This window comes from Eleutherodactylus coqui, chromosome 4 (assembly GCF_035609145.1).
Source record: "Eleutherodactylus coqui strain aEleCoq1 chromosome 4, aEleCoq1.hap1, whole genome shotgun sequence".
NCBI lineage: Eukaryota > Metazoa > Chordata > Amphibia > Anura > Eleutherodactylidae > Eleutherodactylus > Eleutherodactylus coqui.
In genome coordinates, this window is record NC_089840.1 from 255,558,690 (window position 1) to 255,580,411 (window position 21,722).

The following is a 21,722-nucleotide window of genomic DNA, read 5'->3' on the forward strand; positions in this document are numbered from 1 at the left end:
GTACATTGGTTTTCATTGATCTATTCACATAAACGTATATACAACGCATGTAGATCTGCATCTGAAAAAGATCGCAACCTGCTCTATTTCACCGCGTATCACGTACGAACAGCTCTAGTCTCTATGAGCAGCATATGCAATGCTGTCCATACATAATACATTGCGTATGGGCGGCATTGCATACGTAACAACGTTATAAGCCGCTTAGCGTTTTACACATACGCCCGTGGGAATGAGCCCTAAGAGTTTGCCACGCTATGAATGAGTCTGCGGTAGGAGCTTGTAGGCTTGTTCATTTAGGACTTTGACCAATCCCATCCACTGCTGCTCAACAATGTATAAGATGACATGATTGGCCGGTCAGCTGTCAGAATGGAGAATTGGTGGTTTGCAACCTATCGACTAGATATTCTAAATGTACAACTCCCAGCATGCCTTGGGGACCCGCAGCTGTCAGGGCAAGCTGAGGGTTATAGTATTGCAGTAAGTCAAGTCCTTTGTCTTCTTGCAGGTGGGTGATGAACACTTGAGGAAGCAGCATCGGGTCATGGCAGATCTTCATTACAGCAAAGCAGTGAAGCTCTTCCAGCTTCTGAAGGACGCTCCATGTGAACTACTCAGGGTCCAACTAGAACGAGTGGCCTTTGCGGAGTTCCAGATGTCCAGTAAGTCCAGCACTGATGTATTTAACACACACTCGGAGGGAGTGACCATTACATTACACAGGAGCTGTGTTCTGGTATTGCAGCTCAAGTGATTGGACCTAAACTGTAATACCAGACACTGCCATGGATGAGAGTGGTGCTCTTCTTTTTCTTAACTAATATCAGACAGTATCTTTAGGCCGCCTGTCCAACAAGCGGGTCAGACCCTGCATGTGGAATCCCGAAGCGGAGTTCAACCCAGTGCCCAGCTGGTGACCCCCGCGTACCTGTCCGGCGTCATCTTCCCTGTACTGCAGATGTGCCAGCCTGCGCTCCGACACACATGCGCAGTACAGAGGACGCCGCGCCATCGCTATGGCGACGCTGCTGCTGCTTTTGCGGCGATTCTGCAATGATTATGCAGAATGCCCGCGGGACGGACTGCTTCCATTGACCTCAATGGAAGCCGTCTGGGCGTAGCCGGCACAAAATCGCAGCATGCTGTGATTTCTTGCAAACAATTTTCACTCGTGGACGGGAAATCCCGTTTTTACGTGGCATGCTATGGGGCTGGATATGCTGCAGAGTCCCGCTCCATGCGCCGCAAGAGGTTTTTGTTTTTGTTGTTTTTGCCTTGTGAAAACGCAGGTTGTTTTTTTTCTGCTTTTGCTGTAGTGGCAATTTTTTTGTTTCAAATTAAGAGTTTCCAGATGTTTTATGTAGGGCAATAGTAAAATATAAAAAGCACAAACACTGCGGCGTTTTATTGGGGTCCATGCCGTTTTTGGAAAATTGCCCCGTCTCTGTTGTAGTAGTTAACTTCGTTCATGAGACGCAGGTAAGCTTTGCTGCTATGTAAGCCCTGTTCGTATTGTTCTTGTCACAAAGAGCGTGAATGGCATGAAAATACAGATTTGTTTCAACAAAATCCTTTCTTTATTTATTTTCTCCCCTTTTAATTTATCTGTGGCGGCGTGACGGCTAATGTCTGCAGCGGGTGTCCTGCCAGAGGGTATTAAAAGAACAGATGCCCAGGCAGCATGCGTGCAACATGCAAACAAAGTGCTCATTAGGATCAAACCTCTGCACACGGGGGGCTTCGGACCCCGCATATTATAAACCTGCAGGCTAAAATTATCCAAGATGTGCAAATCTGATGAATTCAACTGAAAAATTGTTGCGCTGAGAGAATAAAAAAAAGACGACTAGGGCCGTTCTGCCCAACCGTGTTCACAATGGCTGCCAAATAGTGTCTGGTTTAATCCGCAGAATTGGTGACCATTCCTGATGCGAAATACATCATCTGCTATGAGACGGGTTGTGAACACGAAGGGTGCTATTACATGGGCAGCGGGACTCACTGTTTCCTAGGAGTTGTTGGGCTGGCCCGCCTCTTAGCACAGGTGCAAATATCACCCGTGTAATAGTGCTAAGTGGATCACAATTAGCATAGAAGCAAGGGTTATAGTACTATTGGGAAATGCTAACACATATTTTGAGAAGCACCGCTGTCTGAAATTTTCAATGGGTAAAGAAAATAGAAAAAAAATAATTGAAACTAAACACATTGAATCAAGAAATAGAAAGGGAAGAAGCAGGTCGGTTCTCAGAACACTAGTGAGTCTAGTCTATCATGGGAGCAATCTGTATACGACTTCTCAGGCTTAGGTCTTCCTCCGTTGAGATCCAATTATCGAACCTTGCGGACATCCGACTAGAAATCCATGGTTGCCATGTAGCATAGAAGCCATGGGTAGGTGTTACCCTCATCGCCCTAGAAGGGGGAGTAGAGGAACGCCACTTCCTGGGGATAATTTGTCTAGTGGCAGGGACAAAGAATCGGAGGAGGCCTTTCTTAATATGAGAAATAGAACCTGGAAATCTAGTTGGGCAACCTTGGGGGTAAGCCTATTAGATGATCCACACATATAGTTATATAGGGCCAAGATATCCCGCCAGATGGCAGCTTTAGGGTGACATTCCCATCAGATATGGATCATGGAGCCAATGGCTCCGGACGACCTCCAACACAAAGGGGAGATCTGATTAGATATTTTATTCAGTCTCTCAGGGGTTCACCACCACCCAGAAAGAATCTTGTAATTGAGTTCTTGCAATTTACCTGAGACTATCCTCTTGTATGTTAGAATATGTCCTTCATGCCAGAGTTCTCGAAGGCAAGCGCCTACCAAGCTCTCTCTCCCAAGAACCCACATATCCCAAGGCTCCATCCCAGTCACCCGGTACAGCAGCATCTTATATAATATAGAGATCAGGTGTTTGGGAGATCCAAAGGCCAAACACAATTCCTTGAAGTAAGTGGTTTAGTCATATTCCCCCTCAGGTGTCAGAGATTTTATAAAACCCCTTAATTTGGAAGTATTGCATCCAGGTCCCCAAAGGGACTGTAATGTCCCTGAAAAAGTCCACCAAGGGTCTAATTCGAGATATAGAAAAAGTAGGGATGCATAGGAGAGTTGGGCTATGTGTGGTGGCCTCAAATTGGGGATTAGCCACCAAAGGTGTAAGAGGGTCTGGTAAGGTGATCAGGTTGTATTTGCAGGTGAATCTAGATCAAACATCTACCAGCTAAGTCAGGAATGGAGACCGGGTACAAGAGTTACCGAAGAGGCTACCCGGGATCCAGAACACTCCCTGTGGTCTGTCACATTCCATCTCTACCCATAACTTAGTGGACCGATGTTTGAGTAAGTTTAGGGCACAATTGGAAATATTAGCTTTATAGTACAGAGAGAAATCTGGGAGACCCATGCCACTTGATTCCCTCGTACGTGTGAGATGATAGCTTAAAGGGGTTGTCCCGAGGCAGCAAGTGGGTCTATACACTTCTGTATGGCCATAATAATGCACTTTGTAATATACATTGTGCATTAATTATGAGCCATACAGAAGTTATAAAAAGTTTTATACTTACCTGCTCCGTTGCTGGCGTCCTCGTTCCCATGGAGCCGACTAATTTTCGCCCTCCGATGGCCAAATTAGCCGCGCTTGCGCAGTCCGGGTCTTCTGCTTTCTTCTATGGAGCCGCTCGTGCCAGAGAGCGGCTCCGTGTAGCTCCGCCCCGTCACGTGCCGATTCCAGCCAATCAGGAGGCTGGAATCGGCAGTGGACCGCACAGAAGAGCTGCGGTCCACGAAGGTAGAAGATCCCGGCGGCCATCTTCAGCGGTAAGTATTGAAGTCACCGGACCGCCGGGATTCAGGTAAGCGCTGTGCGGGTGGTTTTTTTAACCCCTGCATCGGGGTTGTCTCGCGCCGAACGGGGGGGGGTTTAAAAAAAAAAAACCCCGTTTCGGCGCGGGACATCTCCTTTAAGCGGGGTTGGCAGCTCCTCCACACAAACTTGGTGATTAATGCGAATGAAGTTCAGTGAAAAGGCTGTAGCGGGATCAGCTGGCAAGTGAATCCCTAAGTACTTTATACTACTGTCCTTCTAGGAGTGACACCTCAGTCTGCGGCAAAGAGATATTCAAAATCTCAGACTTTTGCAGGTTGACCTTAAAATTACTGAAAATTTTCTAAACTCATGGGGTACTACTGGAAGGCTCACCTTGGACAGGACAAGCATATAAGAGAAGGGCGTCAGCAAAAAGCAACATCTTGTGTTCAGTTTGGTCCACCAGTATCCCCTCCTATGTAGCAATTTTGTCTAATCGCATTGGCTAGAGATTCCACGGTTAAAATATATAGAGAGCATCCCTGTCTTGTACCATCTTGGATCAGAAGAGGGGCCGACAGGGACCCATTGACTCTAGCAGTGGGTTGATTTGTGTAATGGCATTATTCGATCTCTCATGCGAGGACCCACTCCTACTTTCTTTTTCTACATCCAGGAAATCCCACCTAACTCTATCAAAAGCCTTCTCCACATCTACTGAAAGAAGGCTTAGAGGGGAGTCCAGTTTCCGAGCCCTAAATGCCAGGGACATGATTTAATAGTGTTCTCCCCGGCATACCTCCCCCTGGACAAATCCCACCTGCTGTCTGTGAATTAGATCTGGAATAAGGGGATGAAAGCGACCTGCTAACATTTTGTGTCAATATTTATTAGTAAAATGGGCCTAAAGTTGCCACAGACAGAGGCGTCATTACCTGGCATAGTTTAGGGTGCAAACTGATCATGGTTATGGGATTTATTTTATTTAAATTTTTTTATTTTTAATTTAAATTTTTAATGTTTTGATTTTCTTTCTGCCTCATGTCCTCTGTTTCTCAGTCACTATTTCCTTGTTAACTGCCTTTCTCATGCCTTGCCCTCGCTCGCCCCCCGCCCGCCTTGCCCTCGCTCGCCCTCGCCCCCCCCCCCCCAGCCCGCCTTGCTCTCGCTCGCCCCCCGCCCGCCTTGCCCTCACTCGCCTTGCTCTCGCTCCCCCGCTACCAATAATGGACTCCTCACACCTCTGTGATGCTGTCTGTATTGTCTAAAATAAGGCTCATTTATGACTATTTATTGTTATCCGACCATCTAATTTCTCCTAGTTGAACCTCAGACTCATTGATGTTGCTAATCTCCGCTATGAACATTTTTCTCCTTCTAATTTGTAATTTTGCTGCCTATTTCCTACTAATGACAGGCCAGAACAGCAGCGCGGGGAAGCTGAAGAGCCTGTGCGGAGCCCTGGAGATTATGATGAAAACGCGTTGTGCTTTTGTTGTTCTTCAGAAAGAACTTGAATGTGAAAGTGATCAGGTAAGAAGTTTTCGGAGAATGTGCTGACTCTGGCTTTCTGACCATGTCTAATTAGGACGCCAACTTCTAATGTGTCTCATGTTCTCTGAGTGGGAAACCCTTCTGATTAGCATAACTGCCTGCATCGCTCGTCCACAACTCTTCAGCACCGACACAGAACAGACTTGTCCTTCCAAGAGTCCTCTGCTGGAGCTCTCTGGGTAAACACCTTAATAATCCTGTTCATAATCTACTTTGTGGTTTAATTAGGAGTTGATTAGCCATAAATCGTACAACCTAAAGCCCCGAAGATGCTTCCCTGCTATGTAATCTTGTATTGGCCAATGAATTGCAAATGTTGGTTTGCATCTCAGAATAGCGATCGTTACCGCTGTTCTCCCCGTCATTCCAGCCGAGGTTAATATGCTCAAGAACACATCTGGAACACTTAAGAATCCCAGAATGACCCCAAGTTACTTACACTTAAGGGATATCAATCTGCCCAGTAAAACCTCATGTCCACGGGCGGATTTGATTTGCGGAATATCCTCCAATCAGGCCGCCCACAGGGATGCATGGGCATCCGCGAATTAATGAAAGCACGCGGATTTGATTTACGGGCCTTCTGCAGCATGCTCCAATTCTGCGCTGATCCCACGCTGACGGCTTCCACTGAAGTCAATGGAAGCCGTCCAATGCACAGCACACCCGCAGCTGGCATTGCAGACATGCCGCGGATCTGCTGAAAAGCAGGAACTAGTGTGCGGCGCGCCCACATGCATCCGCAGTGCAGAAGAATGGAGACCCGGACAGGTCTGCGGGAGACCCGGTCAAAAAAAAATGTCCTTGGCCATGGGCAGGCTTGGCACCTGCTTTGGTGCAAATGAAAAGAGAAAGCAGGAGCGCCGGAGAGGGAACAGCAAGACCCTCAAAAAGGGACTGGGAAGAATTCCTCTCTCCGCATCGTTCTTGACTGATTCTTCCCCAGTTTTGCTTGTTGTCCTTGTCACCACTGGTACATGACGCACTACCTTCAGTACTATCAGGTTGTACAGGTAGTCCTGCTCCTCCTGGATGGTACGTCCATGCGTGCCATCAAGAAGGTTTAGTTGAGTCCCGCAGTCTCAAAAGCATGGAGTAGCTTTACAAGGGCGCAGGCCATTACACAAGGAGAGAAAGACGAGGCCGTAAAAGGCATCAGCCCAGCAGCAGAACCGGAGGAACAGTAGGAGAGACCTACATAATGACCTCCAGCAGGGTTACTGGTCTGCATGTTTCTGACCAAGCTGTCCTAGATGGACTCCATGAGAGCCCAATGTTCTGTAGTGGTCGCTGTGATCACAGCTCAGCACCAGAATTAGGAGGGCTGCCATTGGTACATCCGTTCTTAACAGACGAGGGCAAGTTCATGCTGAGCATGTGTAACAGACTTGAAAGAGTCTGATAACGCTGTGCTGAGCATTCTGCTGCCTGCAGCATCATCCAGCAGGACCAGCATGGGCTTCTTGATACATTTGGTGCATCTTTACCGATCTGTGCGCCAAAAATGTAAACCTATGCCAGCTATGAACAGTGTATAGTCCATGAGTCCAACAGACTTCAAATGGATATTGCATGGACTCATAGTCTGAATAAGTGTTTATGGTGTGTTCTGTGGGATATGCTGTATATGTAGCAGGTCGGAGTAGTGCCTTCCTTATCAGCATACAAGTACAGTGTCAGAAACCTATAACTAGTACTAAGCAATCGTGTTGGAGGGATGCTAATGGGCTGATGGTGCCACCCAAAACAGAGGGGAAGAGGCTGTCAGCAGGAGGATGATTCATGCTGCTCTACAAAACACCGCTTCACAGAGAAATAAGATCATCTGTTCGGGTGGAGCTAAAGGGCGCAATCGCCCCCAGGCTACATCCTGGTAGCCCCGCGGGTTGCATGTAGCTAAGGCTGACCATGGATCAGAGTTCCCCTTTTAACCCCTTTAGTGGCACGCCCGGAAAATCTCAGGGCTTGCTGCAATGACCATGCAGTTAAACCCTGGAAGATTTCCGTGGACAGCTCTAGTGCTGAAATGTGCAGAGCACTGAGCTGTCATCTGAAATCTTTCAGAGTTTTTACTGCATACTCAGTGCAGCAAGCCCTGGATATTTCCCTGCCATAATACCAACTGTCAAAGCAGTGCGCTACTTTGAAATACTTGCGAGATTAAATTGCATTGTTGACTCTGTGTGGCCTGACATGGTAATAATAAACCTGCCGCTGAAGGGGTTAAGGCATCACAGGAGTCTCGTACCTAGGATGTCAGGCAGTACCCTGCCCATGTCTACCTCTAGCCCTCAGTGTGTTCATGGGCCCAGACACTGTGACTGATTCCCTTTATCACAAGGACAACCGTGTTGATTTTGTGAATCCTCACGAGGGCAATCTTGTGTGAACGGTTGTTGGGTTTGTTCCGGGTGACTCCGGTTCTGCTGCATTCACCCGTCTGCACTTGATCAGCGCTTTATCAGCCTCTGCAGTGTCTCAGCCTATCTGTCACTTTCCTCCTTGCCTCTGGGAACGAGTTCATGAATTTAATTTTGCATCTCTGCACCCGTGACTTCCTCATCAAGTGCATCTTGTGGGCCTTGTATGCTCCAGCGGGTGCAGAACATGTACTTGTCCTGGAACAAGACTGCTGGAGGAGCAGGACTACTTCTAGTGGCTCACCTCGTATTCTGAGGGCAGTCACGTTATCTCTGACCCCATACGCCATGTCAATTGTGTGTGTGTGTGTGTGTGTGTGTATAGTGTGTGTGTATAGTGTGTGTGTATATAAAATAAGTGTGTGTGTGTGTATTCATATATATATATTTGTGTGTGTGTGTGTATGTATATATATATATGTGTGTGTGTGTGTATATATAATAAAATGAATTCAATTTTTTTTTCTGTTTGTATTACTGTTTTTCCACAAAAAAAAAATCCTTTTGTCTGTCAGAGGATTACAAAACCATAATATTTGGATTTCTTCATTAAAGGGGTTGTCCCGCGAAACAAAGTTGGGGTATACACTTCTGTATGGCCATATTAAAGGGGTTGTCCCGCGCCGAAACGGGTTTTTTTTTTTTTTTTCAATAGCCCCCCCGTTCGGCGCGAGACAAACCCGATGCAGGTGTTTAAAAAAAAAAAACGGATAGTACTTACCCGAATCCCCGCGCTCCGGTGACTTCTTACTTACCTTGTGAAGATGGCCGCCGGGATCTTCACCCTCGGTGGACCGCAGGTCTTCTGTGCGGTCCATTGCCGATTCCAGCCTCCTGATTGGCTGGAATCGGCACACGTGACGGGGCGGAGCTACGAGGAGCGGCTCTCCAGCACGAGCAGCCCCATTCAACACGGAGAAGACCGGACTGCGCAAGCGCGTCTAATCGGGCGATTAGACGCTGAAAATTAGACGGCACCATGGAGACGAGGACGCTAGCAACGGAGCAATAATATGGCCATACAGAAGTGTATACCCCAAGTTTGTTTTGCGGGACAACCCCTTTAATGCACTTTGTAATGTACATTGTGCATTAATTATGAGCCATACAGAAGTTATTCACTTACCTGTTCCGTTGCTAGCGTCCCCGTCTCCATGAAGCTGTCTAATCTTCAGCGTCTAATCGCCTGATTAGACGCGCTTGCGCAGTCCGGTCTTCTCCCTTCTGAATGGGGCCGCTCGTGCCAGAGAGCTGCTCCTCGTAGCTCCGCCCCGTCACGTGTGCCGATTCCAGCCAATCCGGAGGCTGGAATCGGCAATGGAACGCACAGAGCCCACGGTGCACCATGGGAGAAGACCTGCGGTCCACCGAGGGTGAAGATCCCGGCGGCCATCTTCGCAAGGTAAGTAAGAAGTCACCGGAGCGCGTGGATTCGGGTAAGTACTATCCGGTTTTTTTTTTTAAACCCCTGCATCGGGTTTGTCTCGCGCCGAACGGGGGGGCTATTGAAAAAAAAACAAACCGTTTCGGCGCGGGACAACCCCTTTAACAGAGTTGTTTTTTGGTTTTGTTTTTCAATAGGACAACATGTAATTTCCGTTGATATTATTTTGGGGTACGGATGACTTCGCTCACTCATTATTTTTCTTTGCAGAAAAAATGCAAATTTTGGAATTAGTTTTTTCCTATTGCTTTTTTTCCCCCCCACTTTCATTTTGTCCGTTTACAGCATTCTACGTGCGGTATAAATGACACGTTAACTTCATTTTACAGGTCACTGATTACAACGCTTCCGAATTTTACATTGTTGTGTTTTTGTTTAGTTTTTTTATTTTGTGCTACTTTTGCACAATAAAAATCCCGTTTTATTTTTCAGTTACAAACCACTAGTATTTGCAGGGACAAATTTAAAAAATCTGCACCATTTTTCCTCCGCTAACGGAGCTGCGTGAGGTTTTTTTGTCTAGTTTTTGTGGGAGGGGCTGTGCTTTTATTGGTAGCATTTTGGGGTATCTGTAACGTTTGCATCACTTTTTAATGGCGTTTTTTGTTTGTCTGCCAATTCTGACATGGATTTTTAAAACTAGTTTTAATTTAAATTGCTTTTCCACAAGAGAAAATCCGCAGCAGGACTAGAATCCACGGCAGATTTTTCGCTGTGAGTGAATGGGCCGACCTCCCAGACTAATAAAGGGTTACACGATTAGTAATCTATTGTGCCAAATTTAAGGGTGGACAGTCTGACTTCGTACATTCGATCCCACAAAGGCGGCCAGACCATCAGCATGTGTTATAGACTTACATGTAGATGCAAATTTCATGCGAGTGCTATGTTTTTTTTTTTGTTTTTTTTTTTTGTTTTTTTTTTTTTTAATTCATAAAACATGCCTTTTTCCTTTTTGTTTTTTTTTTTTTTGACGCTCGTGAGAATCACATGTTCGGCTATGTAATATTTTTTTTTTTCCCACATCGCAATACACTCAAATTTGCAACTTTACCAGCGCGCTCCTGGTCTGAGGCACGTTTCTAGACATAGGTCTAACCTGAGGCGCTCTCTTTAATGAATACAGTCAGGTTGGTGACAAATGATAGTCGCTTCTATTCTGTAACGCCGCTGCTGGATGGGGACGCACGAGCGAGGAGACGGCACAGGATCACAATACTGTACGCTCCCCGGCTTTGTTACAACTTCCACTGATATAAAGACTCAGCTTATCTCTATTATCTCAGGATGTGAATGGAGTCAAAAGTTAGAGAAAAAAAAGAAAACTCCTACAAGATATCGGAGGTTATCTGTACTTCAGGTTCACTCTGTACTTCTGCCGTAGCATTGTGTTTTACATTCACGCCGTACGAGGAAATCCACCGGCGGAGAATAGCATTCCATTAATAAGCCTATCCGCCGCCCATTGATATTCAGCAGCAGAGCGATGGAAGAGGGAATAGTAACTGCGATGTTCGTGCCGGCGCTCATTCAATGGGTATTCACGGTCTTTACCGCTGCGGGGTATTGTACTTGTCGGATTGAAAAAAGGGCAATCATTTCCATGTCGATGCTTTATGTGATAAAGGTGAAACGTGAGGTGCAGAATGGCTGACGAGATGTGTTCTCCCGCACAGGGGGCAGAGGACGGGAACGAGCTGGCGACAGACTCCTCGGGTAACCTCCGGACGGAAGAAGTGGTGAAGCTCGTCAATATATTTGAATCCCGCTTGTCTTTTGTACTCTTACAATTTGTGAAGCTTTTATCGTCGAAGAAGAAGAGCAGGTAAGCGGTGGCATTAATGGGATAAGGGAAGATCCGGCGCCGGTCGTTGGCTAGAATCCTTATGGCATCTTATAGTCTGTTTAGATATTTGAAATGGAGTTTCACCAAATCCCCATCTCCGAAGTGCGCCATTACTCACACTGGGAATCCACGCCGTGGGCTCCAAAGGAAAAAAGAAGCACGTCGCCACTTATGTGGATCCCGTGGCAAATCGGGGTGGAAACCGCATTGGGAAATCCGCACACAGATTTGCCCATTGAAAAGGGCTATATCTGTGTGCGGATCAGTGGCCATAGAAGTGCATAGCCGCGGCTTTAGGGTACTTTCACACGGGCCGACAGTCACTGGAGTCATCTCTCAAAACAGCGGTTACGGGTGACTCGTCTTGCGTGAAGATGCGACCTGATGGGGCAAGTGAGCGACCATTGCTTACTTGTTGTAATTGCTTGGTTTTTGCATTAAAAAAAAAGCAAACAACTGTTGGCTCGTGTAAACAGGTAGTCGTTCATCTCAGACGGACTGCCTGTTCTCTCTGGTGCGGGCTGCTGGAAGAGATCTCTGGCGTGTTACACCTGCATTCAGTGCTGTGCTGACTTCCGCCACTGCTGCTTTGTAACATAGCATGCTAGGCTGAGGGGAGACAATGTCCATCCAGTTCACCCTGTTTCCACCCCTTCCTTGTTGATCCAAAGGAAGGCAAAAAAAACCCTAGTTGGCAGAAGTCAATTTACCTTCATTTTGGGGAAAAATATTCCTTCCCGACTCCATAATGGCAGTCAGACTAATCCCTGGATCCACAACCCTTCTGGTTATTTAATGTCTATATCCAGATTTCTACATTGTTACATGTTACCTCCTTATGAAGCGTATAACTTTATGGGAATACCCCTTTAGGAATCTTTTCTTAGGTCTGTGTTGTGTCGTACCGGTGTTATTCCTCCTGGAAATGTATGATAAAAGGGAAATGATAGCGCCCACTGATCAATTTATTCAAAGGGGTTGTTGTCCAGCGCTAAATGTATTATCCTATCCTCTATATTGGTCAACAGCTGACTGGCATGGGTCCACCAGTCGGTACCCCCTACCGATCTGCCGTTCACCGGGCCACTGTGTCAGTGTATGAAGCCAGAGGTATTCAGCACAGGTATTGCAGGCACATCTCCCATTCACTGTGTATACAGAGCGGTCCGCTTCTGGCTCTGTACACTGAAACAACTGATCGATGGGGGTCCCAGGTAGACCCCCACTAATCAGTTGTTTAGATCAATCACTCATTTAGAGCTGAGAATGGAGGCGGGCAGCCAGAAGAAATCTCTCGAGCGCTCCGTCTCCATTCACTGAACGATCATCAGTCCTGTGTGAAACCACGGGAGGAGTTGGCAGAACTGTCAGCCCTTGTGAAAGTACCCCACGGCTGGCTCTGGAGTGCTGCTGCCACTCGTTATTTACTCTGCACTGTTCCCACCAGGTGAGTGGTAGAGCGAGCATGCGCAGTTGATCTGTCCGATGCGACTGCTCAGGATATGCTAGAATTTCCAGTCCTGTCCGTCTGAACACCAAATGTACATTCAGCCAGATGTCAGAAGACTCAAATAGGAGCAGAATACCGCAGCGAGAACGTATGGCCATGACATCAGCGGGTGCCGCAAAACGGCCTTGTACCCACGTCACACACCGGTCATGCGAGAAAGCTGTTCGGAGGAAACATTGCTACACAAGTCTCATTAGGCATCACTAGATGGAATGGTGCATAGAAACAGGAGTCCCGGAATACCCTTTTAAAGGGACCCTCTAGGCCTAGAGAAACTAAGCTGGCTGGACGGCTCTGACTACCTGATGCTCACCATGTATTAGTATGTATCGGTAGTCTGCGACACTACATGCTGATCTGAGTGTCTAATACTAATGATGTATACTAGTGTACAGCGTGCATCGGGTAGTCTGAGAACTGGCGGCCATCTTTGTGTCTCCCAGGCTCGGAGGGCCGCTTTAAATATGTATTCTGCGATTCTGAAATGAAATTTAAAAAAATTAAATGCAACAAAATTGCTCACCAGTAGGTTCAGTAATGAAGACTGCGGGGGGTTTTGCAGAAATGCATGCTGGTTCCAAAAGCATTTTACTAATTTTTTTTCTTGCTGTTGTCTATCAGCACATCGAATGAACTCAAAGGGAGCTCTGCAAGTAGTAAATGCGTTGTGTGTTTAATACTCACCTGCAGAGGGCGCCGTGGAAAGTAGCCCGGCACCACACTGTTATAGGCATGGTCATTTTTACATTTTGAGTATGCTCAGAGGCTGCTCTGGCTGTTCATCAATGTTCATTAGACCGGAGCACACCTCTCGGAGCATAGATTGATTGTGCTGGTTGTGCTCCATCTACAAGCAGGGTTGGAAGCAGGGCATTAAGATGGCAGCGCCCAGTGCAAAAACTGTTAGGCAGTTTAGTTATGCCACACAGCAATGGATGCAGAAACGACAAGGCTGTACCAGGGAAGTGAGAGTAAGGCGGGCTTCACACCAGCATATGCGTATTTAGAGGACATGCAAATCTTTTGCGCGCACGTCAGCGGATGTTACTGTACTTTTTCCGTACACAAGGCATGTGCATTTGCATGCGGCAAAAAACTCCGCACAGATTGAACTGGCTAATTAGTCTAATGAGTTCCTGATGTGTTTTTAGCGTATTCTGCGCACATTTGAGAATCCCCATTGATGTGTATGGAAACTTTTTCTCCCCCCCCCCCCCCCCCCTTTTTTTTTTTTTAATGCATAAGTCTTATCTATAATGTACCATATAATGTACTGAAAAACTGTTAAAAAAATTCTAAGTGGAGTAAAGTGAAAATAAAACCCCGAAATTCCGCCATCTTTCAGTTCAATTACTAGGATACTTATATAGTTGTTTTGTTTATTTTTGTTTGTTTTTTTTTTTTGCTGTACTATTTTTTTTTTATTTTTTTCCAAAGATATTTAATTTTTTAAAATTCTTTTCTGCCGCCATCTTCTAAGCGTAATAACTTTTTTAAAATTATTCCGTCAACATAGGGACGTCCCGTAGTTTGTGTTGGTACCATTTTGGAACATATGCGACTTTTTGATCGCTTTTTATAGAATTTTTTTCTTGGAGACAGGGTGACTAAAAAAGCGCATTTCTGGAGTTCTTTCTTTTTTTCTTTTTACAACGGACATCGTGCAGTGTAAGTGATGTGTTGCTTTGATCGGACATTTATGGACGCAGTGATACCAAATGTGTATTTTTGTTTTATGATTTAGATACTTTTATTATAGGTATGGCAAAAGGTCTTTTTTTTTTTTTTTTTTTAGCGTTTCATTAATTAATTTTTTTAATAATTAGTAAAACTTTATTGATCTTATTTTTACCCCTTTTTTTTGTGCCCAGAGGGACAACACCTTGCGATGCTCTGATGACTTCTGCAGTAGGATCTAATGCAATAGCATTACATCATACTGCGATCTGACAAGGCAGCCTATCAAGCCACCCCACAGGCATTGTGCTAAGCCAGCCCTAAGGCCTTTCAGAGGGCAATGACACCCGCACGGCTCCCTGCGATCTTTTTAAAGGGTTAACAGCTCCTATTAGCCGTGCGGCTTATCGGAGCTGTTGCCGCCGGGTGTCAGCTGTAAGAAACAGCCGGCGCCTGTGTTGTACGGAGGGAGATCGTCGTGCAATCTCCCTTCATACACATCCTAATGCTGCAGGACGTAACTGTGTATATCCTATAGCAGGAAGGGGTTACTATGGACCGCACAGACAGATTTTCTTTTAGACGGCTTCTATAAGAGTGTGATGCCGACCTACATTTCTGTGTCCCACCCTGTGGATGTAATGTAACATCCGTCACACGTATAAACCAAAAGGGAGAGCCAAAAAAGGCGATAACTGGAGCCGTTTGCATCACTTATTGTATCGCCTCACCTCGTTTATTCCCCAAAACGCCCAGCGACTGCGTTCCGGTAAACCGCGTCTCCCGCCGGTCTCAGGGGAGCTCGCCGCCGCAGCGCGTTTAGCATCACCTCCAGCGTACGATCCCAGTCGTCTCCTGCGTGAACAAGATTTAAAAGCTCATTAGCCGGTTTAAAGCGTGCCTATAAAGCAGACGGGCAGGAGCGATCCACAAGGTGGCAATAGAAACACGCCATATCTCACCCGGCCCCACGCTGCCTCCTAAAGAGATGCTTGTTTAGTGTAATTGTCCAAAACTGGTAATTGTTTCTGCTCTCCAGTGTCATGATATTTCATCAGCTTAGGGCTTTATCTGGCGGAATATAAGGAAACCCGCACGTCTTTATCTCTTTTCCATACACTGTATTTGCTGCCAGGATCACTAATCTGCAGAGGTAAATTAGTTTTATGTACAGCGCCCTGTCATCAATTCTGAGCCGTTCGCGCTTTGTTATCGAGGCACCTGGAGGAATAGATCAGACGCCGGCGCCGAGAGTTCGCTACGGCTTTCATACATTACCAATATGTAACACAGGGCTTCACGGGTAATCTGACCAGCCATCTCTCCCGCCTTCTACACGGGACCCGTATGTGGTTCAGAAGGTTGGAGTCCATCATCACAGTTCGTGGCAAAAGGAGCAAAACTAGACAAAGACTTGGAGCGAGCGCTAGGCATATAGATTTGTAGTGTGAGATCAGATGTGTTGCCAGGCGGAATAACAGAGGGTTGATCAGAAAAAGAAAAAAAAAGGATAAAAAAATTTAGCATGGCTGATTTTGTCTTTCTGGGACGGAATAGTTGTACATGGGCCGACAGTCGTGATAATGGGGAAACTCTTCTAATAAGCTACAGTATCTCTCATTGCCGACTCCTACAGAAACGGTTTGGGATTACAGGGCGCATACGGCGACTGTTTTAGTTGGCGTCAGCTTTAGGTAATTTTTACTAATGTATGTAATTTATTTTTCTTACCATCTATGTTCCCCATGACATAATATAAGACCTCTGGGGACGTTCACATGTTTTGTTTTATTATATTTTTTGACACTTTTCCACTGTAGCTGTTGCATCCATAGGAACCCCAGTTACAGGGAAAAACATCCCCTGTAGTGACAATAGTCACTTGCAGAGCTGATCGGGGTCTACTAGGACCCTGCAGCTCTGCTGTTGCAGGGCATCCTGGCAGTCGCATGATCGCTGGCTCGTGTAGTGAAAGTTATACTTCCACTTTCACTTTTTAGTACATAGCACTCATTGTGTACTCGGGGAAGGGAGAGAGGGTTAAAAACCCCTCCTGCCTTTTCCTCTGGGTTATCAGCTGACAACCCACCATGCTCCTGCTTGATTGCAGAAGCAGGGGCTTTAAACCCGCGCTTTTTTTTTTTTTTTACAGTTTAAAGCCCAGGACCAAGCACCATAAATTTACAGTGTTTTGTCCTAAATGGGTTAAACTCCTCACACTCCTCCATAAAACCCCCCACAATGCTGCGCCACCCTATATTTGCTCTTTCATCTCGGTCTACCACCCTACCCATACTCTCCACCCTGGTTTAGACTAAATTCCTCTCTAATCTGAACCTTCCCCCTCCGTCTCCAAGATTTTTCCCGAGCCACATCCGTTCTCTGGAGCGCACTACCCCAGACAATTGCATTAATTCCCAATGCCCACAGCTTTAAGCGTGCCCTAAAAACACATCATTTTAGAGAGGCCTACCATATTCCCCAATCTAAACTCTTCTCCATCTACCCAGCCTCTACACTCCTGAGCCCCTTCTTCCGACTGTATCTCCCATACACCACAAAGTATCTCTTACCTGTTTATTCATGATCATGGCTGCTGATCCGCTCACACAGCTTTATGTATATATGTATGGTATCCTATGTGTATACTTACCTATAGTCTGTGAGCTCTTGTGGTGAGCAGCGCCCTCACCCCTACTGTTCAAGATGCACATTGGTTTATTGCCTAATTGTTTGTAGGCTTTCCCCATTTTGTGAAGTGCTACAGAATATGTTGGCGCTATATAATAATGATTATTGTATATGCAATTAAAAGGCTCATAAGTGATGCACGAGAATCCAGCCAAAATAAGACTAAGGGGGATTTAAGAAGGGCCGTTCACCAGAGCTCGGGCATGAAAAGGACACAATTTTGCACCAACCTTTAAAATTGTACCTTCCGTGTCTCCGGCCCCAGCTCACTCGCTGTAATACCCAGCGTTATATCGCCACTTGTAAGCACATGTGTAATGCCGGCATTGACCCTTCTATCCTTGTGTGATCTCTCTCTCCTCCAGTAATCCCCCTGAAGAGGAGGCCTCGCTGAAAACCTACAAGCAAGTTTATTCCAGTCTCTTACGCGCTTCAACCAACAAGACCTCCACGCTGACCGAGAGACTGAGCGTGCTCATAAATTTACTGGATCAGCTCACTCCAAAGAGCGAGGCAAATGAAACTGTCATCCAGTGACACATGACTGTGCTTGGGCTACAAAGCGGACGTCGTGCCTTGTTAAACCCGGGATCGCCGGTCTGTTCCACTTGCCGTGTTCTTCTTGCCATTTGTTGATATGAAGTGTGAGATTTTCAGGGAAACGTCATTTAGGTCCGGTCACTGCCTACTTGGCCGGGCTGCCACATGCCCTGCAGTGGGTTTGGGGATCTACAGGTATTTATTCGCTGCTCATCTGTTACACCGTGTATACCATTCACGGGCAGCTGCACCAAAAGGACAAAATGTATAGCAGTCTGTAGACCTAATGGGGCTGCCTGAAGATGTCCAAAATCTTTAGCTCTACTAGGATAGGCCATCAATGTCAGACCGGTGGGGTCAGTCTCCTTGCAACCCCCACCCAACAGTACAAAATGTTGTATAGAGAGACTCCCTATTGCTCTTGAATCACTCCTGTACTGTTAGACAATCGTAACGCTGCATGAGGAAGTGCCTGTTTCAGGACCTGCTGCAGGTCCTTTATCTAACTTCTCGGAGTCACCCTATCTTTCTTCTCAAAACGTATATCAAAGGGCGAGCACTGTGGCAGCGAAAAGATTCTGTTCAAGTACGTGAAGTTGTCATTTTTACAGAGTTAGAAACAAACAAGCTTGGTCCTCCCTTAGGCCGCCTGCACACGGGCGGAAATCCCGCGGCGATATTTCCCGCGGGATTTCCGCCACTGAAAGTTTGCATAGGAGTGCATTACAATACGCACTCCTATGCAGACGGCCGCGGTTTGGCCGCGCGAAATCTCGCGCGGCAAACAAACCGTGGCATGTCCTATTTTTGTGCGGGGCTCGCACTCACCCGGCCGCCGGCTCCGGTCTGCGCATGCACCGGCTGCGCGGCAGCCGGCACATGAAAGAGCCGGGGCCGCCAGGCGCGGGTGAGTACGCGCTCGTCCCTGCAGGCTCTCGGGTCGGGTCCCGTGGCGAGAATTCTCGCTGCCGGATCCGACTCGCTCGTCTGCAGGCGGCCTTAGGCTGAGAAAAGCAGCATGAATAAAAATTATAAAAAGCTGCTGAAAAGGTAAAAAGCTGCCATCATTTTTATATTAATGGCGATGAGCAGATGGCTGTGATCACTCTGCCAGTTGTTATTCCTCAAAGCGACCCTCCCGTTTCGGGACAGACTTCTGTGTCTGGACAGGAGGAAGAGGGGAGTGAGTATAGTTCTTTTCTGCCGTTCATCTGGCCCCATTTTCAGCTATCCAAGATGATTGCAGCAATTTTCCGATTACCTTTATGCACACTGTGCACTGCTGTCAGATTGGCCAGTGCTGATCACGTGAGCAACTCCGGCCAATCGGAGAGCAGGTATAGTGCATTGGTAGTCTAACACTAGTGATGCACTGTGGGGATTGGGTAGTCCAAAGATTGCTTCTGCCTTCTTGGATCTCCAAAAACAGCACCCCCTACAGTCGGATCAGAAGGATGGCAGAGAAGTACTGCAGGCAATAATAACTCCTCCAGTCCCGTGACAGAAGTTTGTCCCAAAACCAGAGGGTCTCTTTAAGCTTGATCTTGACAACGCAAAGCCCCTTAGAGCGTGAAAGAAAACCAAGGTCTGTCCCTCATCAGGTCTTGTAGACTTTCTTCCATCTTTGTCGGTTTGACTGATGTAACATGAGCCATCACAAATAATAGCGCATTTTGCATATGCGGCTGTCATTTGATCTTAAAGACACAGTAACCACATTGTTGCATTCTGTTTTACTGATAGGAACAGGGACTTTATACAGTAGCATCCTTTTATAGTATTTTATGCCACAAATGCACGGTAGCATTGCTTTGGTGCCATTGAGTCCTTCCTGTTCTTCCAGTTTTATCTTTTTTTTTTATTTGTTCTCCTTGCAGCAGTAAACGAGGCAGGGCTGCGTTTATATGCGTTCATCCTAATACATTTGGCACATCCTATTTGCATATCTGCACTAAAAGCCCCAGCATAACTTGCACTGCAGGTTTTGACGACGATTTGCAGCACATTCTGCCGCACAGTTTGGTGCAGTTTTTGATGCAGATCTGCAGCAGATTTCATCCTTTCAGCTGAAGGGGTGAAGTCTAGTGCGAATCCGCAACCAATTTCGCTACTTCACTAAGAAGCTCCCTATACAAATACCAATGAATCTGCATGCAGTCATGTGAAAAGTGAGGACATCCCATGTCATTTTTATTTTTACCATATTTGACCTAGAATTGTCCTCTGCAGACAATTATTCTTAATAATTAAAGATAATTCGCCATAGTGTTTGAGGGGTTTCTTCCATGCGCAGCTCATTATAAAGCCCCCACAACTTTGCCTTAAAGAGGTTGTACCAAATTATAAAGTTAGGCCGTATCCACATAACTTTATGATCTGGGGAGGTCTGGCCACTGGGACTTCTGACAATCCCAAAAATGGGGTCTGTGAGTGTGCAGTTTTAATTGGCAATTTTGCAAGCCACACGGCCAAAACTTTGTGGCATTTCATGGTAATATACCGGGTTGTTCACATAGACGGGGCAGATTTGAGGATTTAATTACAAACTACAAAAAGACGGGTCCACAATCCACACATCACTGAGAAGAGGAAGGTTCACACATTTTTTTTTTTTTTTGCCACAGCGCCGCTGTGTGGCAGAACATGGTACTACTGGTCTGTCATTAAAAAAAAAAAAAAATTGACCCTTCCTCTTCTCAGTGATGTGTGGATTGTGGACCCGTCTTTTTGTAGTTTGTAGTTAAATCCTCAAATCTGCGCCGCCTTTTCGAAAAATACTATAGTTTGTATATTAGCAGCGCCGATTGATACATTAAAACAACTGGACATCTAGTGCTTTATGTTGCATGTCCGAACACTACATCGGGTCTTCCAGCACATTGCTGCAGTTTTTTGACTGTGCGCCTCATTGAAAATACAGTGAGGCCCTCAGAAAATTAGCCCGGCACCCCATACTTATGGAAGTCGTCCAAACCCCCCTCCCCCCCCCCCCCCCCCAAAAAAAAAACGGTCTTTGGTACCCATTACAACCAATCACAGCGCAGCTTTGTTTACCTCTGCTGTATAAAAAATAAAAGCTGCGCTGTGATTGGTTACTAGCCCTTATATATTGATGAGGTAAACTGAATGCTGCGCTGTCATTGGGTGGCTGGCTGTACTTTTTCACAGAACTGTATGGCAGTTGTAGTAAATGTGTTACTCTATGCAGGTACAGACCTCTCTCTACAGGGAGCCAAAGTTGAAGAACTGCAGAATAACCCCGTCAGGTACTTCTTATGTAGCGGTGCTCTCCTACAGGCCCATAGTTAAGGAGATCCTTGACGAGGCGATCAGTTAGACAAGCACAGGCCTGTCCTTCCAGCATATGGCATTCTGGAGGCAGCTTCATAAAGTGTTTTTAGACCGGTTTCGTCCAAGAGCCGGGCTGTTGAGTGGAAACCAAACAGACCCCATTATAGTCAATGGGGTCCGTTGGGCGTTGTTCAGTTCGGCCAAGGTATTTCCCTTTCCTGCTCCCTGAACAGAGCAGGACTGTGGAACCCCGGGCGCAAGTGGGAAACCACCCTTATATGTTTTCGCAACCTGCAAATGTGAATAGCTTGTTATTAAATAAAGTTATTTTATTTATTAAAATGGTGGTGAGGATTATTTGTGTTCTGCATCCAGGGGTGCGAGGTGCAGCGCTCTGCAGGAGCCGGGCCATGTAACTATACCTGCAGTGGGTGCACTCATGCCCAGAGCACTGAAACCGCTCTTCCCAACTGGTTAAATATACACTGGGCACTTTGTACCACTTTTGACCTTCAGCACCGCAGTAACTTTTCGTACCAGAGAAGCCAAGGAACACCCCACCATTAGTCCACCAGCCTGACAGGAAGGGGTCATCGATTCATGCTGCTTGCACCAAATTCTCACCTCCCATCAGCACATAAATCTGCATTCATCTGACGTGGCAGTGCTTTTTTTCCACTACTCACTGATCTAATTTTTCGCCCGCTGGTGTCTCCCCTTTCTGTTTCTCTTACTATTGGGACTCAAACTGGACCTCTGGTGTTACTCTGTCCGCCTTATGGAAGGATGCATGTTCATTGGAGCTGCAGCATTATATTCAGTTTGCAATCTGCTTGCCTCTGCACCGCCTGTTTGTCAGGATGAGTCTTGACATCCTCCTCTGACCCCTTTCGCCGATTAGCTGTTTCTATCCACAGGATCCACTTTC

At 46.4% G+C, this 21,722-nt stretch overlaps 1 protein-coding gene across 1 annotated transcript in view; it reads left to right on the plus strand.

Moving 5' to 3' along the window:
• EDRF1 (erythroid differentiation regulatory factor 1) overlaps nucleotides 1–20,494 on the plus strand; it is a 98,261-nt gene extending 77,767 nt beyond the window's left edge. The window contains 4 exon segments of the mRNA XM_066601135.1: nucleotides 512–665; nucleotides 5,239–5,354; nucleotides 10,916–11,064; nucleotides 17,329–20,494. Of these exon segments, the coding sequence (XP_066457232.1) occupies nucleotides 512–665; nucleotides 5,239–5,354; nucleotides 10,916–11,064; nucleotides 17,329–17,500 (591 nt within the window). The 3' untranslated portion in view covers nucleotides 17,501–20,494.
• The last annotated feature ends 1,228 nt before the right edge of the window (nucleotides 20,495–21,722 follow it).